This window comes from Scardinius erythrophthalmus, assembly GCF_964197995.2.
Source record: "Scardinius erythrophthalmus genome assembly, chromosome: 11".
Classification (NCBI taxonomy): Eukaryota; Metazoa; Chordata; class Actinopteri; order Cypriniformes; family Leuciscidae; genus Scardinius; species Scardinius erythrophthalmus.
In genome coordinates, this window is record NC_138231.1 from 11,518,631 (window position 1) to 11,541,130 (window position 22,500).

At 41.2% G+C, this 22,500-nt stretch overlaps 1 protein-coding gene across 1 annotated transcript in view; it reads right to left on the bottom strand.

Annotated features, from left to right (window-relative positions):
* cnih3 (cornichon family AMPA receptor auxiliary protein 3) overlaps nucleotides 1–22,500 on the bottom strand; it is a gene marked incomplete at both ends in the record, with an annotated part of 43,684 nt that overhangs the window by 11,336 nt on the left and 9,848 nt on the right. Inside the window, 4 exons of the mRNA XM_081378146.1 lie at nucleotides 669–812; nucleotides 2,028–2,140; nucleotides 2,634–2,686; nucleotides 19,737–19,788. Of these exons, the coding sequence (XP_081234272.1) occupies nucleotides 669–812; nucleotides 2,028–2,140; nucleotides 2,634–2,686; nucleotides 19,737–19,788 (362 nt within the window). The remainder of the gene's footprint in view (nucleotides 1–668; nucleotides 813–2,027; nucleotides 2,141–2,633; nucleotides 2,687–19,736; nucleotides 19,789–22,500) is intronic.

The following is a 22,500-nucleotide window of genomic DNA, read 5'->3' on the forward strand; positions in this document are numbered from 1 at the left end:
GGGGTTTGGTTTAGGGTTAGTTGGATGTAATTATGCAAAATGTATTGTTGCTACTACAGTAAGTGCATGTAACATATGTAACAAGGACACTGTAAAATAAAGACATTCCTTTAGAAAGTAAAAGTAGCAATAAAAAGCCAGCAGTTAGAGGAAGGGTCAAGATTCACAAGACGACATGACTACCATCACTTCTAAAAGAGTGAGTGCGTACCAATAGATCCTGGAGAAAAAAGGGGGGTAAAACTGCTGTATTTGGCCTAGAATTTCAATTCTAGAAGCAAATAGCGTTAAAGAATGTGGCTGATACACAACAACTGCCTTTGATCTGACAAAAGGTCATAAGGCCTGTACGCCCGAAGGGTGAATCTTTATAGAATATTTGCGTTTTTATGTGTATTTTTAACATTTAATGTGATGTGATATAGTCTGGATGAAAAAAGAATCAGGGATTCTACCCAAAGGCATGTTGCTGGCATCTTTGTCAGTTCAAATGCTTGTATATGTAAGTATACATCTCTGCTATGCTATAGGCTTGAGATAGCTTATACTATAGCAATTGCACACAATAAAAGCAAATTTAGCTGTAAAGTTTAAAAATCAGTGAAGATGTTGCACAGAATTAGCAGACGATAAAGTTTGGTTGAGATAACTTCTGGATATCTACTCACCAATAGAGATAGTAGAAGAACGAGAGGACGAAGAAGGACATCTTGCACCAGGCTTCTTTTTGGCAGAATTTGAGCGTGTCTCCATTCATGACAGATGCTGGATCGTAGAGAAGCTCCTTAGTGTCTGTGGGGCTGTGGAAGTACCTGCCGAAAATGGGAAAAAACACAAGGCGGGTAGTGCGTCTTGAAACATTATGTGCACCTTTGTTTTGTTTTTCGGTTTTTATTTTTAATTTAATTTTCATCTAATGCAAAGTTTGGCTTGTCTAAACCTCTTAATTCTATGTATTTCTGTCAATCTAGGCAGTTCTTGGAGATGGATGACTTAAATATAGTCTATAATTGTAAGACGAGGAAAAAAACGACTCCCCTAGTGTAATAATTCTATTAGGAAAATCAAAAACAAGGAGTGGAGGATTTAAGTGCATTAGGAAGAAAGACGTGGAAGGGAAGAAGAGACGACAGTGCACTGGAAAGCAGCATTATTGGATCTGTGAAAAAGGTAGATTGATTTTATTGAAAATTATTGCTAGTGAACTCAACCAGCTAATCAAATGTAACTTCATAACAATAATCAAAATTCACCATTACTATTGTACTGACTAAGTTTGATGTTTCACCATTCATCATTCCGTAAAATAATAATAATAAAAAAACAATGATTTCTCATATTCTGAGAATGGTGGCAGTAATTGACAACAGCTCTGAACATTCAGTAACAAACCCTGAAGAAAGATTTTAGAGCTCCAGAGACCGAAACTCATTTTATCCAAGTTATGAATTCCTCAGTTGTTTCACTGTGTGATGAAACATTTAGTCTGCTATTATTCATCCAAAAACTGAAAAAACTAATGTGCAGTGACAAGATTAGGAACACACTGAACATTTAGTGGCAAGGAGCTTTAATGTAGGATAATTAAGTATGGAATTTATCTGAAATATGGATAATTCCAATACTGATGCTGTATCAAGAGGATCAATCCTCACATACAAATATAGATTTTTTTTTATTTAGTTTTTATAATAATGATTTAGCATGAAAATTCTTAGTAGTCTTACAATTCTTAGAAAAGTCTTAGGATAAGAACCCCTCCATATGTAGCTCATCACTCATTCAGTCATATAGAGCTGTTACTAATGGCTTTTTAATTTTAAATGTCTATAATTAGCATTTTTATACTTAAATATTCACAAAAAAAAAAAAACATTTAACAGGTATATTAATATCAGAAGTATTGCTGTCTCAAGGACAGGTGGGATTTCTCAGGACACCTATTTCAGTGATATCGGACAGGTAGCAAGCCCATAATAGTCCTCATAGGTTGTTTAAGCGGAGTAAAGGCTGGTTCAGTTGCTCACCTCCATGTGTTGTAGAAGAGCAGAGGGATATTCAGGCCTACGGTAAGCCACTCCTGAGCACACAGGAACATGATACAGAAGAGTCCATGGATAGAGTACTCTGGAAGCACCAACTAGAGAGAACACAGATAAGTAACTCAGTTCTTTTCTTGGGTAAAACAGGGTGGAAGACCTGCTCTGATTTAGGTCTGATTCATGCAGGTAGACCTATGGATTTGAAGTCTTTGATTAATTTTTTAAAATAGGATTAAAATAGGAATAGTTCACCCATCTGTCATTATACACTCACCCTCATGTCCTTCCAAACTATATTACTTTTTTTTAAAGAGTGACTAGGATATTAGGCCATGATTAAATGATGACAAAACTGTAATTTTGGATGAAATATCCATTTAAGAATGGAAATGACTGTTGTATATTCACATACTGTTGCTCTGAAGAGATTGCAGAAATCAGTGAAAAAGTATAAGAAAAAGGGATACAATTGTAATGTTTTCATGGAAATTCTAAGGCAGAGTACTTGATGAAATCAATACAAATCTAAGGTGATCACTGGAGTTAACATTGTGAGTTTGAGGACATGGTTTCTAGGTTACGCAAGTTCACCTTCAACTGAGGAAGAATAGGACAATTTTTGGTGACACTGCTGTGCCAGTTTGCTGTAAATGGACAAGAAAGGGGACTCTTAGGGCACTCTTCAGGTTGCTACCAAGCATAATACCCAAACTACTTCAGCTGTGTTGCCCAATCACAGTGGGATTTCCATATATATATATATATTAGGACTATATATAGGACTTAAGGCTTAAAGGACTTAGCCATTAACAGTTTATACCTGACATAGACTGAGGGCTGGCTTCAGTGAATCATTTATCACTTGAGACACAACATCCTAAGGCACAAACCTTTCCTTTTAGAGTCCACAGCGGGCTAAAGAAAATTAGGTTCAGGCCAACATTTATGTAAGAGGGCTCATTAAAGTTTGACCTGTCCTAGCTATTTAACCTTATTGGTGCAAAAAAGCCCAAAATATTCCATCATTAAAATACCCTGGATATAAAAAGAAAAGGATAAATGCTTTAGAGAAAATGTCTTGTCCTGTGTAATTCCCTTCTGCATGCCACATTCTCATCTTCACAACAAGAGAAATAAAAAAGTCATCACCTTTATTTATATAGCTCTTTATACAAAACCGATCGTTTTAAAGCAGCTTTACAGGGATAAAAGCTGAAGCTGACCATAGGGTCCGTGCAGAAGACTTGTCCTCAAGGCCATTAAACAAAGACTTCAACATATTTTGCATAAATTCAAGTTATTATTCAAACCGTTCCCTTAGTATATCTCTTCACTTCAAGCTGAGGCTCATGGATAATTTCTTATCTGGATTTTAGCTGAATTGTGAACTGCCGTTGGCAAAGCAAAGTTTCTATTCTAAAACCCTCCTCACTAGAATAAATGATCATCCTGCCATCGCTCCACATGGGAGACTCAGGAGAGTTTGATGTTAGGACGTTGCTAATGCAGTACTCATCAGTATTCCAATTAGTCAATTACAAAAATTTACACTCAAATTATTTATAATCAACATTCTCTCACCTTGTCCACCATCTTGGGTTTATTGTTTTTCCATGAGCTTGTTGCAATGCATTTTGGGACTGCATTCTGCATGAGTTATATTTGTGAAGTTGCCTTCCAATTTGGCTTTACCTATCTTATAAAGCAGCATAATTAAGTTGCTTACCTTTTGAAACAGCTTTTTTTGCGCCAATGATGCCTTAAAATTATAGACTTTGGAACAGGGCAGAGGGCAGTGAGAAATTCTGGATAATCAAGTAAATATGGACTGGCAGCTGGCCCAGGAAGTGCCCATCTGGAAGATCAGTCTTAATCTGTTAGACTTCAGGGCTTCTGAACATCTGACTAACTTTAGGCACAATATTTTGTCCTTCATTTCAGTGGCACACATAAACAACAACAAAAATTTGCAATTTTGGAGTGATTTTTTCATTATGTGTGATATTTATGTGACATTAACTAGCAGCCCAGCTGTGACACTAAATAATAGCATGTCTTAAATAAAACTGCAGAAATAAAGCCATATTCTGCCATCAATTGTAATACAAAGTAAAGAGAAATTCTTGTTTAAAGGTGCAGTATGTAATATTGAAAGCTAGTGGTTGAAATGGGTACTACAGGCCAAATTCAAAATATTGGAGAGAGATTCCCCGCACCCTCCTCCACAGTCTCAACGCTCACGCGGTTTGCCAGATTGAGAACACGCAAGAGGAACAAGCGTAATTGACAATGGAAGTTGACGCACGTTCCCTTTCGAAAGGGAACTCTACACTACGTCAGAATGACGCATTGGGGAACGCCTCAGGCGTGACAGGTGTCTGAAATCACTATCAAATCACGGCAATCACATTGACCGGCGACAGCCCGTGAATCATTAACGTGAATGATTAACGTGCGACCTGCAAGTATAAAAGGGCGCCTTGCAAACATGACAAACATCTTTTCGTCTTCAGGGACTGTCTGTTTGATATCGCTGGAAAAGTCGGCAAAGAAAATGAAACGCACGGAGAAGGCTGAAAGCTTCAGGAAGTGTGCGGACCCGTGCCCAAGGTATTTGACGCCGGGTGATTCACACGAACTGTGCGTTCTCTGTCTGGGCAAAGAGCATGCACAGGCGGCTCTTGAGGGAGCTGTCTGTGCAAACTGTGAGCGTTTTGCGTTGAAAACGCTCCGCTCTCGTCTAGCCCTCTTCTCGAGTGAGGAGGGCTTACCATCTGTACCTCGTGGCTCGGGTCCCGCTCGCGCTGAGGCAGAGCGGCGACTCGCGTCATGGGGTTCCCAGAGGGATCTCGCCGATCGTCTTGAGAGGGGTGTTAACCTCTCAGATGATTCGGCGGATGACGAGGGTGAGTTGCAGGTGGATGACGAAGAGGATTTTTCTCCTACTGTTCCTGCAACAGATGCTCTTCAGGACGGGCAGGTGATGGATGATGAGGAGGTCATTCAGGTGGACCCTGAACCCTCTCAGCCACCCTGCCCCGTGTATGCTGAGCTGCTGGATGTAATGGAACGCGCCACTGACAGGTTGCAACTGCCATGGCGGCGCGTTAGGGGAGAAGTGGTTCGTGGCAGGCTGGACGATCGATTTCTCCCCGGCCATAGACCACCAGCTCAGGCGAGCCTTCCATTTCTTCCTGATCTCCATACTGAGATCGAGAGGGCATGGAAGAACCCATACTCTGCTCGGATCCACCGACATCAGCGGGCTAGTTTCGCTGATGTTGAGGGGATCGGCGAGTATGGGTATGTGTCGATGCCGCCCATTGACGAGACGTTTGCGAACCATCTCGTGTCTGGGCGGGCGTCGGCACTGAGTGCTCCAGCCCTGCCATCCAAACCGCTCAAGACCACAGCGCGTTTGAATGGCAGAGCATACACGGCAGCGGGTCAGGCCGGTGCTGCCCTGCACACTATGGCGGTGTTGCAGGCGTACCAGGCCGACCTGCTGGGGGATCTCGACCAGGGGGCAGGGCTGTCCCCTGAGGCGGTGGCTGAGCTGCGCCGCACCACAGATCTTTCTCTCCGTGCCACTAAACAAACTGCCGCTGCGGTCGGTCGATCGATGGCGGCAATGGTGGCCACGGAGAGGCATCTGTGGTTGAACCTGGCTGGCATCGGGGAGAAAGAGAAGGCCTTTCTCCTTGATGCGCCGGTTTCGCCCTCTGAACTTTTTGGCACCTCCGTGGAGGCGGTGGTTGGAAAGTTCAGGGAGGCGAAGGCGCGCTCAGCGGCGTTTAAGACCTGTATACCGCTGAGATCCGGATCCGAGCCCAGACAGGCGGGAGAGCCTGGCCCTTCACGACCCGAGGGCCGTAGACAGGGTCAGAGAGCTAGTGTCGCCTCTCGTGCACCCCCTCCATGTAGGAGCAGGTCACAGAGGAGGCGTGACTCCCGCAGGAAAAAGAAGGATCTGAGGGAGGTGATCCAGTACAAACGATCACAGCGTTAGTGATGGATCATCTCCTGGAGGGCTGTTACTATCCCAGCCCTCTCCTCTTTTTCCCGACTCCCCAGGCGTTTCTTACACCAGGCCTGGGGCTGGGTCTATGATGAGAACAAGGTTCTGATGGCCCGCCTCGGCTTGGTTGGTGAGAGCGCCTCTTTCAGGCATGTAAAGTGATGGACCCCAGGTTCATAAAGAACTCTCTGGCGAGTCTTCACTCCGCACGCCGCAGGTGAACTGGTTGGTTTTTAATATAATTTCTGTGTGTATACTAACACTGATTTGTATTTCTCTACAGACCTTGTTCCCTGTATAGACCTAGGGAGTCATTCTTAGAGGAGCAATGAGAGGTAAGGTATTGGAACTTCAGGGCCCTGAAGCCCCCCCCAGCTTGTGGCTTGAACGATTTAGGGAGAAGCTCAAAAAATATTTGGCTCCCGTGTGAGTATGAGATGGCCTTCCTGTCATGACATTTTTATGCGTGGTGGGCCACCACTCATTTCTATTTAGCCTCAGGGCTTTTAGCCACCTAGGGATAGAGTAGTTGGTCTTCCTAAAAAAAAAAAAAAAAAGCTTTTTTGCTTTAGGTTTAGACTGACGCTGGTGCTTCAGATAGATCTTAGGTCTTACCTATTGGTTTGTGACCTTGGTATCCTGAGTACTTCGCTCCCCTGAGCTCTGCAAAAGAGGTATCAGTAGGTTGAGTGTTTCACAGCCTCTCAATCAAGTAGGCTGTGGCTCCTTCGAGCCCTCAGGTAGATCTATGCTTATAGGTCGGCCCTAACCCGGGCCGCCTCTGTAGCTGGCCTAGGCTATGTTTGGGATGTTGGAGGCGTTCTGCTAAGTATAGCTGCCGCATTCATTATGTGTTAGGCTTCCTCCCCGAGATTTCAGCCTCCTCCCTTAAATGGGAGTTGTTGGCCAAGGCCCGCCCCTTTCACTGCATTCAGGGGTGATAGAGTAATGCAGGGTGGTAGTTGAGGTATGATCCTTCAGGCGGGTCAGGCTGTCTTTCGCTCTGCGATGTGATAGTTTGCCAGACCCTGCTGAACAGAGCTACTTGTTTTAGGCCTCAAGAGCTGGCTCCACTCAGCCCGTTGAGCTGAACCGCTCGAGCGATGGGTGAAAGTTGGTTGGCTTGCAAGCAAGCTCCACTCCCCCAGGCTGGGCACAGGACAAATCCCTGTCACCCTTTGGAGCCACTTGCAGGCCCGCTCCCTGTCTAACATTTCAGGGGCATATGGTGTTACTCCCCCGCTAACGCAGGGTAGTTTTGAGTAGTCCATTCTCAGCTCTGTATTATCTACCTCACACCATGATGGCTCCGGTTGAGCAGGGAGTTCTAACTACATTTCATTCCGGTATTTGAACTCCGCTCCCTTGAAGCCAGAGCATTGCCATGAGCTGATGCCCATGCATTTAGTAGGTAGGCCCTTAAAATGGGGCCTCCACTAGGCAGAGTGGCGTATGTTGTACTCCCCTGCTATGAGGGTATTGTTTTTTGCTGAGTACACTGCCTTTGGCAATGTGATTAGGTACCAGGATGCTGTAAGCGCTGTAGTAACAGTTTTTCTGCCTTGAAGGCTGCACAGTTAGGTAGTAGGCCCCAGCAGGCCTCCTTGACTGGGTAGCCCCTAAGATAGGGCTCCTAGGCCAGCTCACCTTCGCTGGTTGGCCCTGGTAGTTCGGGCAGAAGACTCACTAACGAGTAGTAGGTCTTAACAGGCCTCCTCGGAGGTGGGTCACAACATTGTGGAGCATACACTAGGACAAAACTATAGGAAAAGTTTTTAATAGTATGGTTCCAGCAGTGTTCATTAAAGTAGCAGAAAGACTCGCTATCAGCTAGTAGGCTCGACCGGGCCTCCCTGTTAGGCGAGTCCCCAGCAGCAGTCACATCCAGCTGATTAGACTGTTTCAGGAAGTAGGCCTCTTCAGGCCTCCCTGAAGATGGGCTCCCACATTTTTTGTAGGGGTCAGGTAGTAGGCTTTACTAGGCCTCCCTGAGCGCTAAATCCCTCATACTGTGGTACTAAGTGGCCCTGAGGTTGAACTATCAGTTAGTAGGCCTCACAAGGCCTCCCTGAAGGCAATGCCCCATAGACAGTCAACTGGACTGCCAGTCTGGCCCAATGTCAGCTGTGGTTTTCAGGTAGTAGGCCTCTCCAGGCCTCCCTGAAAGTAAGCTCCTTCATGTCATGGTTTTCTGGTAGTAGGCCTCACCAGGCCTCCCTGGAGTTGAGTTCCAACATACTTTGAGTTTCCACTTAATGTGGTTTTTCTGATAATGGGTAGTAGGCCTCTCTAGGCCTCTCTGTAAGCGAACTCCCATGTACTGTGGTAGGCTTCACTAGGCCTCCCTTAAGTTGAGCTCCCACGTTTTGTGGTTGTCATGTAGCAGGCCTCTCCAGGCCTCTCTGTAAGTGAACTCCCATGCACTGTGGTTATCAGGTAGTAGGCCTCACTAGGCCTCCCTGAAGTTGAGCTCCCACATACTGTGGTTATCATGTAGTAGGCCTCTCCAGGCCTCCTTGGAAGGTTAGCTCCCACTTACTGTGTGTTTCCACTTAGCATGGTGTTTCAGGGAGTAGGCCTCGCTAGGCCTCCCTGAAAGTGAGCTCCCACGTTTTGTGGTTATCAGATATTAGGCTTTACCAGGCCTCTCTGAAGGTGAGCTCCCACATACTGTGGTTGTCAGGTACTCCCTGAGTTTTACTGTGGTGCTGGGTTTTGTAAGCTAGTGGCCGCTTACTTTCAGTATTAGCAGACCTTATCAGGCAGCTACCGAAGGTGAGCTTGCGCCCTGGCTCAACTCAAGTTTTATTCTCTGCTACGGGTTCCCTCCTGGAACCTCTTTATCCTGCTACAGCCTGGTTGCCTACCAGGTAGATCTTATGCTCCCCTCACTGAGGGTCAGTGTGAGTATGTGGTCTCCTGAGTCTGGTCAGTCGGTCGTAGGCCTCTCATGAGGCCTCCCAGTTAGATCAGTCCTTAGGCCCTCACAGGCCTCCTTAGTGTTTTGAAACACAAACACTGGGTTGATCCTTGGATCGAGTAGAGAAACTCCCCTCGCTGGCAAGGGTTGTAAAGCACTATGCTGAGTCATACTCTCCAGGATATCCCGTCTCTGAGATCCGGTCCGAGTGGTTCACTGCCTGCTTCGCAGTCCCTCGGGTTGGATGCCTTCCTAAAGGCAAGTATCCAGAGGCTCTGTCTTCGGACAGACAGGAAGTGGCCAGACTGTAGTGTCTTATATAGTGACATCAGGTCAGGCCTGCCTGGTGGCATTTCAGGTGGCACGTTCCCCTGAATAGTGACTGGCTGGGGTTCCTACAGGTTCCCTAGCCACATTCCCTAGAAGGGACCCCTTCTAAGAAGTAAAAAAAAAAAAAATGAAGTTGTGGTCCTAGGCCCTTGAGCAGGCCCAGGTAGACCTTTCACTAAACTATGTTTAGGGAGGTTTTCTGTGGTGTCATTTAGCTTGGGCTATGACCGTAGGGAGTGCTGTCACTGACAGCTCAGTGTGACCTGGGGGTGAGTGGTACTAGCGTTCATTTGAATTGCCGGTTCTGACAGTTGTCACTGCTTTTTGGCATGCACTCCCCTTAGCATGGTGGCGTTGGTATATCGTTCCCCAATGCGTCATTCTGACGTAGTGTAGAGTTCCCTTTCGAAAGGGAACGTCTCAGGTTACGACTGTAACCTATGTTCCCTGAGAACAGGGAACGAGACACTACGTCTTCCTGCCATGCCTCGGGGCCTGCCTGCAACAGTCCCTTCAGACGATAGGATGTTTGTCATGTTTGCAAGGCGCCCTTTTATACTTGCAGGTCGCACGTTAATCATTCACGTTAATGATTCACGGGCTGTCGCCGGTCAATGTGATTGCCGTGATTTGATAGTGATTTCAGACACCTGTCACGCCTGAGGCGTTCCCCAATGCGTCATTCTGACGTAGTGTCTCGTTCCCTGTTCTCAGGGAACATAGGTTACAGTCGTAACCTGAGACGTTTTACACTGTAAGTTGATGAGTTGATTTATCCGCATTTATTATATCTCTGGACATACTGTACTAATGGATGCTAAGGCTTTTTAGGTCGGGTAGAATCTGCAATCTCTGACCCAGTTCTTTTGCTTGCATTCATGGCTGCAATATGCTGTATTTTCCACCAACTGTCAACCTGGGGTGTCAAAATACTATTTGGTAAATTCGCTGTGTGCATGCGGGATCACACAGACCAAAACAAAAACAGACTTTCCGACATGGAACGCACATTTCGAAGTAGAATTACTGGCTGCAGCGTTGTTTTTCGGAGAAACAAGGATGTGAACAGCATGTTTTCAAAATATCTGCAAACATATTATGGTATTTTTATACTTTAGTACAGTCAACAACAAAAAAAACCTAGCATGCACCCATTACAGGATTTCCTGTTAAACTAAAGGCAAAATAAGATAATTTGGTAACATTTTACAATAAGGTCTCATTTGATAACATTAGTAAAAGCTTTCACTATCTTACACAAAAATAAAGTACATAATTGTACCACTGGGGCTGTACCCTCAAGGGTACAATATTGTACCTTAAACCTTTAAAAGAAACGGTACATGTATGTACCTTTTAATGCTTTTTGACCCTCAAAAAGGTACATTTATGTACCTTGAGGTCCAATAATAAGCCCTCTGGGGTATGTACCTTGGGGGACAGATATGGACTCCTACCCCTATTTCTGACAGTGTACAGTATTAGTGAGCAATATATTTTTTACAAACTTTATGAATCTTTGTTAATGTTAGTTCATAATTATTTATTTTTTATGTTAATAATTAACTAATGTTAACAATTAACTAGATTTTTAAAAATATGTATTTGTTAATGTTGGAATTAACATTAACTAGGATTAATAATCACTGTAGAAGTATTGTCCAGTCTTAATTAATGTTAGCCTATGTAGTTTACAAATGTTAAGAAATGAAACCTTATTGTAAATTGTTAACAATAATTTAACTAAACTTACTTTCTCATCTCAGATATTATGTTGTTTATGGGTTTAAAATCTTTTTTTTTTTTTGGCTGTATATCAGCATTTTCCTGGATTTTGCTGACTCTGTACACTTGAAGCCTCTCATGCACATTTTTAACCATTCAGAAGGAGCTGGTTTCTCAACCATTGCTATACCTATGTTAATTATGAGGACCACTCAGACCGAAGTCCAGAAGCTTTGAGTGTTTTAAGTGTAACTTTTAAACTTGCCTTCCCATGGGAATCACAAGAGCCTCTTCAGAATCATGTCACCTAATGAGAGGTCTACTTTGGCGGAGAGCTTTGTACTGTGGAGTGTCCTTCACATTCTCTCTTCCTCACTCACTCTCTAACCCTCTGTTCCCACCATTAGTGCAAAAGGAAGCAGACACCAAACCCGTAGATATCTCTTTAATGAGGCAGTGTGTCTTGACAATATATATATATATTAAGAATGGAGATAAAAAAGAAATGGGCAAGAGCCACTGATACCATTAGAGGACTGACCACAAGAATAAAGAGAATAGTATACTTGTAACCATAAATAAATTCATATATGTTCAGGAACCATTCCCTTTCACATCCACTTATTACAATGACAAACCTGACTGTGCCCTCAGATTAGCAGCAGCATAATGTTCTCGGCCTTAGTAGATCAGAATAGCCGCTATAGTCTCCAATTACTGTCTTTCTCTTTCAGCAGCAGCCAATAATTAACTGCAGCATAGAATTATACATATTTTCTCTTTAAAGAACATCTATTCCCATGAGACAGGATAGCATATGAACTGGCTCTCCATTAAACTATTTGGACTATGATTATCACCAGACACTCTTCCAGGCTGAAAATGAAAATAAATAAATACATAGGGCCTATTCAAAATAAAGCAGGGTCAAAAACAGAAAGATTACCAGCAGAAACACTGTCATATCTGATGCACTAAGATAGATTATATGTATTTATTTATTATGTATACAAAATAATATATATATTTGTACACTGAATTTCTACAACCCTGCAATATCCTTCTGTCAGAATAAAACAGTACATAATAATATAAATCAATTGAATAATAAATGATAAACTGAATAGTAATGAATGTGAAAGAGAAAGGTTACTGAACATGTAACATTAACCAAAAGTTAACATTAATAATATGTATTATTAACAAATAATGCTGTATTATTAAAATATTTAAAAAAATCTGTAATACCGCTGTGTTTCTATACCCCTGCAATACAATGTCAGTACACAGAAACATATAATAATATGAATTTATTGAATAATCAATTATAAACTTGAATGGCAAAAACAAATATTTCTAAATACTTAAAAAAAAGTCTTAAAAAATTATAATAAACATGCAAATGTAAGTCAACCTTGGGTAAGAGACAGTGACGTCAAGCTGGAAGGAATACACTGATTTTTAGCGGCAGAGTAATTATACCAGCAACAGCAGAAGAACAGCCACACCTCTGATAAGAGCACATTGTCTCAGAGCCTGGTGACATGCTAATAGGCCCCTGCTGCCCCCTACACATCCAAGTCTCAGACCTAACAAGATGCATACAGAGACAAGATACTGTATGATTACCAGCCAGATGTTGCTATTTTTAAAAGCCACAAAGGAGAATACTCTTTTCCCCAGCAGTGTGGGGCCAGCTACAAGAGGCTTGATAACAAAGGCTTATTTTTAACTGTGTTTTTCTTTCTGAAAAGAATATACATCATATATACATCATGAGCTGATAAATTCCCAAGCAGGTTTTCATTTTTCATTGCACACGACTGATCTAGGCGGCTCAAGCAAATTCATTCACAGGTTACGCCTCGGCAGCAGTAGTTTAGTCTCGTCACTAAACTGTCTGATGAGGGCTGGGCTGCTTTTGGTTTGGTAAGAGACTGAGAGCAGTGTAAGAAAGCCCCCTCCTCGTTCTCTGCCCAGAGTCTTTTGAAGGCAAATGGAGCTTTTCCTCCAGGCAGAGGCAGTATTTCTTACTGCGCCCCCAAGTATATCCGTGTAGGGTGTGAAAAAGAAAAATCACATTCCCTGCTCTAATGAGATAAGGATTGCTTGGAAAAGTCGTAAGAGGGAGAGACTGAAGTATGTGTGAGGCAAAACACAGCAGTCTACAAATCTGAGATGAGGTTTCTTTCTGACTTATGCTTGAAAAAGTGCATCTGAATCTGGCCTGAAAATTTGGTCACCATAATAGAAATGATACAAAATAGTACTGAAGATGATGCCATTGTACTGAAGCTATAGCAAATTATTAAAATAATATATGGAATTTTTTTACTTTGTATTAAGCTGACGTCTGTTTTTCTGCCGACTATTATATATAAAGATGTATAAATCTAAAAAGAAAAATCATCACGATAACACTTTCATAATCACAGAGAATTGGGTAGATTGGGGTAAGCTGTGCCAGTATGTCCTCTATAGTACATAAAATGAAACTGGGCACATTTTTTTTGTCCGACCAATGTTCAGGCAACCTATTTGAAAACAGTCAAACAATCATTTTGCAATTCCTTTGCGTTTTTGATATTCATGTGTAATTTATGTTGTCGCAAAACCTTCAAGCATTGTCAAGTTATGTTTACCACAGACCTTAACCCCATAGCAAAATCTCGAGGGAACCAGTGGCGAATTAGTCTTCCAGACTTTGATGTCATCCCTGCACCTCTCTATTGCAAGGGTCTAAATGCGGTCCTCTGAGAAGATCCAACATAACAGATCTCAGAACCTGGGTTCAAAAGAGTCTTATTAAATGTTTTATGCTCTGCCATATCTCGAATTATGTGTATCCCTGTGTACCGGAAACATCATTAGGGTAGTTCCCAAAGAGAAAGGGGCTGCTGCATATCATACAGGTCTTTTATGAATGATCCTTTGCCTTTCAGCTCAACCATTGTCATTTCCATTTATCGAAACTTCTGTGCAAATGCCTTTGGTGATGAATGCAAGTGTGAAGTGGAGTGATGAGAGGACAGAAACGTTTGTACTGCAACATCAAAAAGTAGCTTCTCGTTTGAAGAACAAACACACAGTGTTGGCAACCATAGGGGATTACGCTGCACTCCCCCAGTGGACGGCTCTGATTGGCTGCTGGAATATTGACCTTGACCTTCAGAGTTAGAGGGAAAAGCTTAGCTTAAGAGAAAGACAGGGTCAAAACAATGATGGTAAACCACAGGGACAGAACTTGACAGTAAAACGAAACAATTATAGGTTCTGAATTGTGTTGTACTGAAAACAGTTTTATAGAACAGTAAACTATGTGCAGTTTTCTTATTGATTCTTTGACAGACATGAAATTAAAAACTTTTCAGCCATTTATTATTCAGACGGGTGCAAAATTAAATACTTGTGTTAAAGATTGTTTAACATTTTCTAGAAAACACCACTGGGCTACAGGCCAAGTGTTTTATTCTATGATGAATGGTGAAAATACAATTTACAATTTATTCACAGCCATATATTATTTTCCTGGCAGAAATACAAGGTAGATTTTTTTATGAAACAATTTCACTTCACTAAAATGCAACCTAATTCATATACACTATACCGTTACATATTTAGTCAAATGGTTAGCAGAGGTCAGGTAGATTTTATTATTATTTTTATTTGAAAGAAATTAATATTTTTATTTAGCAAGGACACATTAATTAATCAAAAGCTATAGTAAAGGCATTTATAATGTTACAAAATATTTCCATTTCAAATAAATGCTGTTCTTAAGTGTTCTAGGCTATTCATCAAAGAATTGTTTCCAGCAACACAACCATTTTCAATATTGATAATAATAAGAAATGTTTCTTGAGCACCAAATCAGCATGTTATGCCAAGTTCACACTGAACGATTTTAAGCCAGATTTTCGCTCACCGACAGGTTTTGGGAGATCGCAGACAAATGCCCGAAATCATAGGCAAATCGGTGCTCATTCATGCGAGTGACAATCACACAGTGTGAATTATTAAAGACGCGATCTGAGACAATCGCTGACGAGTCGCCGACGCCCGTGATTCAAAATCCTGATGTGTGAATGTGTTCTGACTGAAAACTACATCGGCGATGACCTACAGCCAATGAGAGAGCAAGATACTGGGCAGCGGGATGTTCGGGGAGGAGTTATAGACCAGAATATCAGAATTTGCAACGCATTCTCATCCTAGGGCGAGGGCGTCATATACTGACGCTTTTGACATTTCGTCTACATCGAACGCACATGGCACCCTTTAGCGTCAATATGACACGCACAGAGCTTTGTTCGGTTATGGGTAAGTTTAGGTCTGGGGTAGGGTTAGGGTTAGACCGCTAGGAGGCGCCTTCTGGCCCATATCTATCTGCGTCTCATATTGACGCTAAAGGGTGCCATGTGCGTTCGATGTAGACGAAATGTCAAAAGCGTCAGTATATGACGCCTTGGGATTTACAAATATATATATAAAACAGAAACAAAGCACAAACATTTGCTTGACCAGCAGCAACAGTAGTACATTGCAAAATTATTTATATACCCCCAACTCTCTTTGCAGAACACACAATCCTTGCTCCCTTGCTTTTCATAATAATTTCAGTCTCACGTGAGAACTTGCGTTATTTTCTTATCACTTCCCGCATGTGTTTGGTTGTTAAACGTAGTTTGCGGAGCATACAGAAGTTGTCGGCGAAGTCATGCAGTGCGAAACCTCCTGTCGCCGATCCATCGTGTAGTGTGAACACAGCAGCAAAGTTCTGAATGTTACCCCAGATAGTCACACAGTGTGAAAAGAACAGTGACCTGACAACGCATTCTCATCCTTGGGCGTCATAATACTGACGCTTTTGACATTTCGTCTACATCGAACGCACACGGCACCCTTTAAGGCTGATTTATACTTCTGCGTCGGACCTACGCCGGAGCCTCTACGCTGTAGGCAACGCGTTGGTTTTCATTTATACTTCTGCGTCGTTGTCCGCGTTCACGCGCGCAGAGGGAGCATGTGAAACCCGAGGGAGCGGTCCTAGCAGACCAATCACAGCGCTTGCGTCCGCGTAGAGTTGACGCGTTGTTACATTTTTGGAGAGGTGCACGTCAGGGTACGGCGAAAGGTACGCGCGCTACACACAGCCTACGACGTAGCTACGGCGTAAGTTCGACGCAGAAGTATAAATTGGGCTTTAGCGTCAATATGAGACGCACAGAGCTTTGTTCGGTTATGGGTAGGTTTAGGTCTGGGGTAGGGTTAGGGTTAGACCGCTAGGAGGCGCCTTCTGGCCCATATCTATCTGCGTCTCATATTGACGCTAAAGGGTGCCATGTGCGTTCGATGTCGACGAAATGTCAAGAGCGTCAATATATGACGCCCTAGGATGAGAACGGGCTGGACCTGACTACTTTGAAAATCGTGCAGTGTGAACTCGGCATTAGAATGATTTCTGAAGGATCAATGAAGACTTCTAAAGGTTCAGCTTTGCAATCACAGGAATAAATTACATTTTAAAATATATTTAAAAAAGTTATTTTAAATTCACAATATTTCACAATATTGCTGTCTTTACTGTATTTTAAATTACATAAATATAGCGTTGGTAAGCAGAAGAGACTTCTTTCAAAAGCAAACAAACAAACAAATACACTCTACTGTATATGTATAAATTACTGGTGCCCGGTATCTGTATTATGGATCCTGAAAGGACGTGTTAGCAGTTGTCTAAAAATATGCTGGCACTTTGCAAAGAAGCTCTGTGTGACTCAGCATAAGTCATTCAAACAAACCATCATTCCTTTCTTGTTTTTCCAGACATCTCATGCTCTGTGTGTTTTGGTGAATACACACAAAATGACACAGATGTCAAAGATCGACATTTACACCGGCCTAACAAAAATGAGAAAACATGCATGTTTGATTGCCGGCTGTGAAAAATACTCTGCGCCTTTAGTGGGGGGAAAATAAATGATCTAATGCTACCGTTTGTCACCGTAGCATTGAATACCTGTGAGCATAACTGAATGTCTCATTCTGAAAAGATGCACAATACACAGATGCACTCAGCAATAAAACTGTCACACTAGCAAAAACTTTGCTAGGTGTATGTTTATTCTCTCTTATTTGCTGAGTAAAGAGATCCGCAACCTGTTCAGAATAAAAATGAACTTTTGTTTATTTACTGTCTGGCTTGATTCTCACAAATTATCATTGTGCTCATGTCAGTCAAAGCAAAGACTGTGGCCCATCAGGGTGTGATAAGAGCCTTAAGCTAAGTGTTTACAACCAAGATAATTAATAATGATAATAAATGACAAACCACATGCCCCATGTGCATGAAGACCCGAACCGAGAGACAAAGAGGGAAGGGAAAAAAGAAGCAAGAGCAATAACAGCATAGATGTCACCTTTCTAAAGCTTTAAAACCTAACAATGGCTTTTAAACATGGCTTGTTAAATCACAATTTAGAGCTGTAAACCATTTTTTAAATGGTGTGTCTGTAAAATTGCAGACAGTTCAGCTCAAGCACATGTGAAGTCCTTGTGGACACTGCTTGGATAAGTGTTTTTGTCAAGCTGTGTTTTCTTTTACATTTGCAGTCAGGTGAAACCGAGTGACAGCAGAAACCTTTTCAGCTAGGTGCACATGCACACGGACGAGCCTCATGCCACGAGACATATTACTCATGAAGGCGGCTGGAAGGCGTTCTGCTGATGTTGGCACAATATATATATGGAACATAACTGGTTCTGGCCCCCTGTAACAGTGCTTGGATTCAAATGTTCAAACAGCCACAATGACTTTGACAGTTTCACACTAAAAGGGTTTGGGAAAAAGTTTATAATACCTAAATAATACTGATTATTAAGAAGTCATCATTGGTACTACTGAGACGTGTCAAAATGCTTCTATTTTGCAGCTTTAACAAGCTTAAATACATAAACTTCCTAATAATAAACTCAAATTACATTTTCAGTATAATGTTAACCAAAAGGTTCAAGCTGACTCCAAAAGTTTGTGTAAAACCTGATTATGATGCTCTCCAAAATGAATTAAGAATGATCCAAAGAGCATCTTGTGAACAAAAGCAAGAACATCAGACCACGTGTTAATGAGGTTACATATGATTATAAGATATTTCTTCTTCATTTTAGAAGGATGTTTTTTTTGTATAATATAATATAATATAATATAATATAATATAATATAATATAATATAATATAATATAATATAATATAATATAATATAATATAATATAATATAATATAATATAATATAAATAATATAATATTTTAATGAAAGGTATTATAAAGTGTTGCCAAATTAAAGGGATAGTTCACTTTGAAATTAATTTTTGATATGTTTTAGCTTACCTCAAGGGCATCCAAGATGTAGGTGTCTTTGTTTCCGCAGTAGTTTAAATTTTGATATTTTTAGGTCAAACCGTTCTTGTCTGTCAGTCATTTCATGCAGGTCGATGGTCACTGTCTTAAAACACAAGCACGGAGTCCAAATTAAAACAATTCCCCATCGTCCAAATGAAACAATTCCCCATCATAAGTACACATTGATGGCCTAAGACACGAAACGAGCGGTTTGTGTGAGAAAACGAACAGTATTTATATCGTTGTTATCTCTTGAAAACAGCACACGTCCAAATGATCTGACGGCGCGGGCGGGTATAGATATATACACTAGATGTCGCCTTGGCTACTGCAGTTCATTGGAACGAAACCGTAGCCAAGCGACATCTAGTGTATATATCTATACCCGCCCGCGGGCGGGTATAGATGTGTACACTAGATGTCGCCTTGGCTACTGCAGTTCATTGGAACGAAACCGTAGCCAAGGCGACATCTATGTATATATCTATACCCGCCCTCGACGTCAGATCATTTGGACGTGTGCTGTTTTCAAGAGATAACAACGATATAAATACTGTTCGTTTTCTCACACAAACCGCTCGTTTCGTGTCTTAGGCCATCAATGTGTACTTATGATGGGGAATTGTTTCATTTGGACGATGGGGAATTGTTTTAATTTGGACTCTGTGCTTGTGTTTTGCGACAGTGACCATCGACCTGCATGAAATGACTGACAGACAAGAACGGTTTGACCTAAAAATATCAAAATTGAAACTACTGCGGAAACAAAGACACCTACATCTTGGATGCCCTTGAGGTAAGCTAAAACATATCAAAAATTAATTTCAAAGTGAACTATCCCTTTAAGTCTTAGGGGCGATTCATAGAATAAGTTTTTCCATTCCACTGTGCTACTTTTCCATTATTTTTCAATGTAAACACGTGGTAGACGGACGTCTTTAACCGTTGCGCTGGAGTCTTTTACAGCACCTCCCGTATGACAAGGCATTCTAAACATGCGGCGCTCAAGTTAAAAGAAGTAAAAGAAGACCTTGCGCTTTTATTCGTTTTACTGGCCTGTGCCTCACGTTTTTAACAGCAAAAACGCATTCTGTGTGAGCCGGCCCTTAGAATCCATAGAAAGTGCCATCAATAAAATTGGACCCCATTCATCACAGACTCCAGGACAAATTCTTTTTGGATCTAAGTAAGCGTAAAATGCAGTACATGTCACCTCGAATGCAAAAGTGGTCAATCAATATGGGTTTTCCAATGACTGATTCTTAAACTTTTAAATTCCCCACAGATAAAGACAAATGTTACATACCTTTCGCAGCAGGCAGCAGATCCTCTCAATATTCCGCAGCCTTTCACGCTGTTAAAAGAAATAAAGATCTGTTAAATCTCCTATAACACCTAAAACGCCAGTCTCAAGGACAAAACTATGAAGGCCACATCCTTCATTTGATAAAAAGTTGATGTGATGCATCAAAAAAGCAGGAGTAGGGTGGATTTTTAGATTTTAACTTGACTTACAGTATAGTGTGTGTATGCATTCATATGTGTTTGTGTCACAGTGGTTGGTTTTGACATGCCACTGCTGCCTAAGGTTCTTGTTTTCTGTAGCTCCTGGCCAATGTTCCCTTGCAGAATCATAGAGCACTATACACTGGCAAGGACATCAAGGGACTTTCATTTAGAAAAACAACAGCCAAGAGGTGGAAAAAACAGCAGGGAGATTTTTGAATGGCATGTGAAAGTGGCATATGGTGATTCCATCCAAACATGTACGTTTTGGGGGTCGGGAAAAGTGGCAATACTCTCTAGGGAGAATGTTTCAAAATCTATTTTTATATACACACTCCCAGACATAGTATAGTCAGTGATTTATCATTTAATCACATGTGTGCAATGGATTAAATCTAACTCAACAGAGATTTGAATGCATGGTCTGCTGATTCAAATCAGGATAGCGTTTCCTTTTTTTTGCACCAACTTTCTCTGCATTTTTTTTTCTCTTATATGCACTATGGAATAATTTTTGATATTTGAGGCACAAAAAGAAGCAGAACTCAATGGGAGCCAAGTGTGGATGTAAGTTTGGCACAAATAAATCTTACATGAGTGACACAGAAGAAAAATGGCTGCACTGCTTAAAAGTGCACTATTCTCATGCCCTTTGGCAAGAAGTGCAAAGATGTTGTTTTCTGCAGTAATGAAGACTAAACATACATATTTTATTGCCATTTTTTTTACATTTCAACTTAACTTCATTCAACACAATGCATTATTTATACTACTAGCCTGCACTTGTAAATAATGTACTGTTATTCACTAATACACAGAGCCACCCATAGTGACCACTACAACACTCCTTCTCAGCAAGAATGGCCTTGTTAGTCACTTTAGTCACACATACAAACTAAAGATGATGCTATATTCTTTTTTTCTAGTAAATGGTTTTTTTTTACATGTACAAATAATTTGCAGACAGTCATGAACCTGTTTTTCTTGAGAGGCAGCAATAGAAGTCCTGTCTCACTTGGTGCCCTATGCAAGATAACACATTAGAGATTTTTTAATTGCTAATTTATTATAAGACATGTCCAGGCTCAAATAATATGTAATATATAAAAGTAAAAAAGTTTGTTTGTTTAACTATATTAACCTGTATTATAATATATTATAATATAATATAACAATACATTTAATATATGCACCCATTTTCCCAAAGTTTCTTCAGTGCATTTTCAAAAGTTTTTTCTAATGCTTTTGATTGGCAACCCCCCACTGTCTTGTTTCAGTACACAGCTGTGTTTCAGAGATTAAACCAAACATCCTTGAAATTTAGACAGAACTCTGACTATTTTTGGGCTGCACCTCATTTTAGTTCATCCAAAATTTGCTTAAGACTTGTTTTCACACCATTCCACTCCTCAACAACAGCATGCAAATATATTCCACTGGCAGCCATAGCGACTGGAGATAACTAGAGCCATATCAGCACTTTTAATTAGCAGGCAATTAGACTCAGCTCCCTTTGAAATATTCGTCAGCACAAAATCTGCTTGACAAGTGCTTGCATACAGTGTAAACAATATATTAAATACAGGACAGAGAGTCAATACAGCAGCAAGATCATAATGTTCTTGAGCCATAGAATCTGCAACATTCGGTAATCCTTGACGGAGATGCAAATGCAAACACAGCAGAACTGAGTCTGAATCTCTGAAGTGCAAATAATATTCAGCATACCGATAACAATGGCATAGAAAAGAGCATGAGCAGATGTGATCAAAAGCTGAGCTTCTGAACAATCTCAAACTATTTTGGTCACTTTAGCTTTGCATTCCCTCATACCTAAAATCATGAACAAAACATGGAAAAATATACATAAATATATTGTCATTTGTTTTATATAAATAAAATATGGCTTGTCTAATGTAAAATATGGGCCCTGAAACAAACCCCGTTATCGAGAAATGTTTTTTGAGCTTCCGACCTAAGCAAAAATATAAGAGCTATGCTATGTTTGTGAAGCACCCCTCATTTCTCTCTCTCTCTCCTCTTCAGTGTAATGTTTCAATGCCAGAGTAAAATGGTCAGACTTGCTGCTCAGCTCATGCAGCTAATTGAGTGGTAGAGTAACAGATGATATTTGACCCCAAAGGGACCATCCGTATCCAGTTCAAAGTGGGCCCTGAGGAGGGTTGTGTGACCTCTACTAAGGCGGCCGTGGTAGGTAATATTGTTACCATAAGCTCTGAATTAGACAGTTAGCCAATGTTTTAGCAATGCTCCTGTAGCTCAAATGGTAAAGCTTATCACAGTCAAAGTTATGGGTTTGATTCACAAGGATCACATATACTGGGAAAAATGTATAGCCTTAATGTACTGAATGTTGTACGTGTCTATGGATATATATATATATAAAAAAAATAAAAAATGGATCGGTCATATTGTGCATGCTGACAAACATCTGGATCATAAAACTCTTGCCGTCATGCAAGCAACATAATGATAGCTCTAGTTTAGTGTTGTTTTACATTGAAATCAGCCACATGTGTGGTGATGTCTAGAACATTAG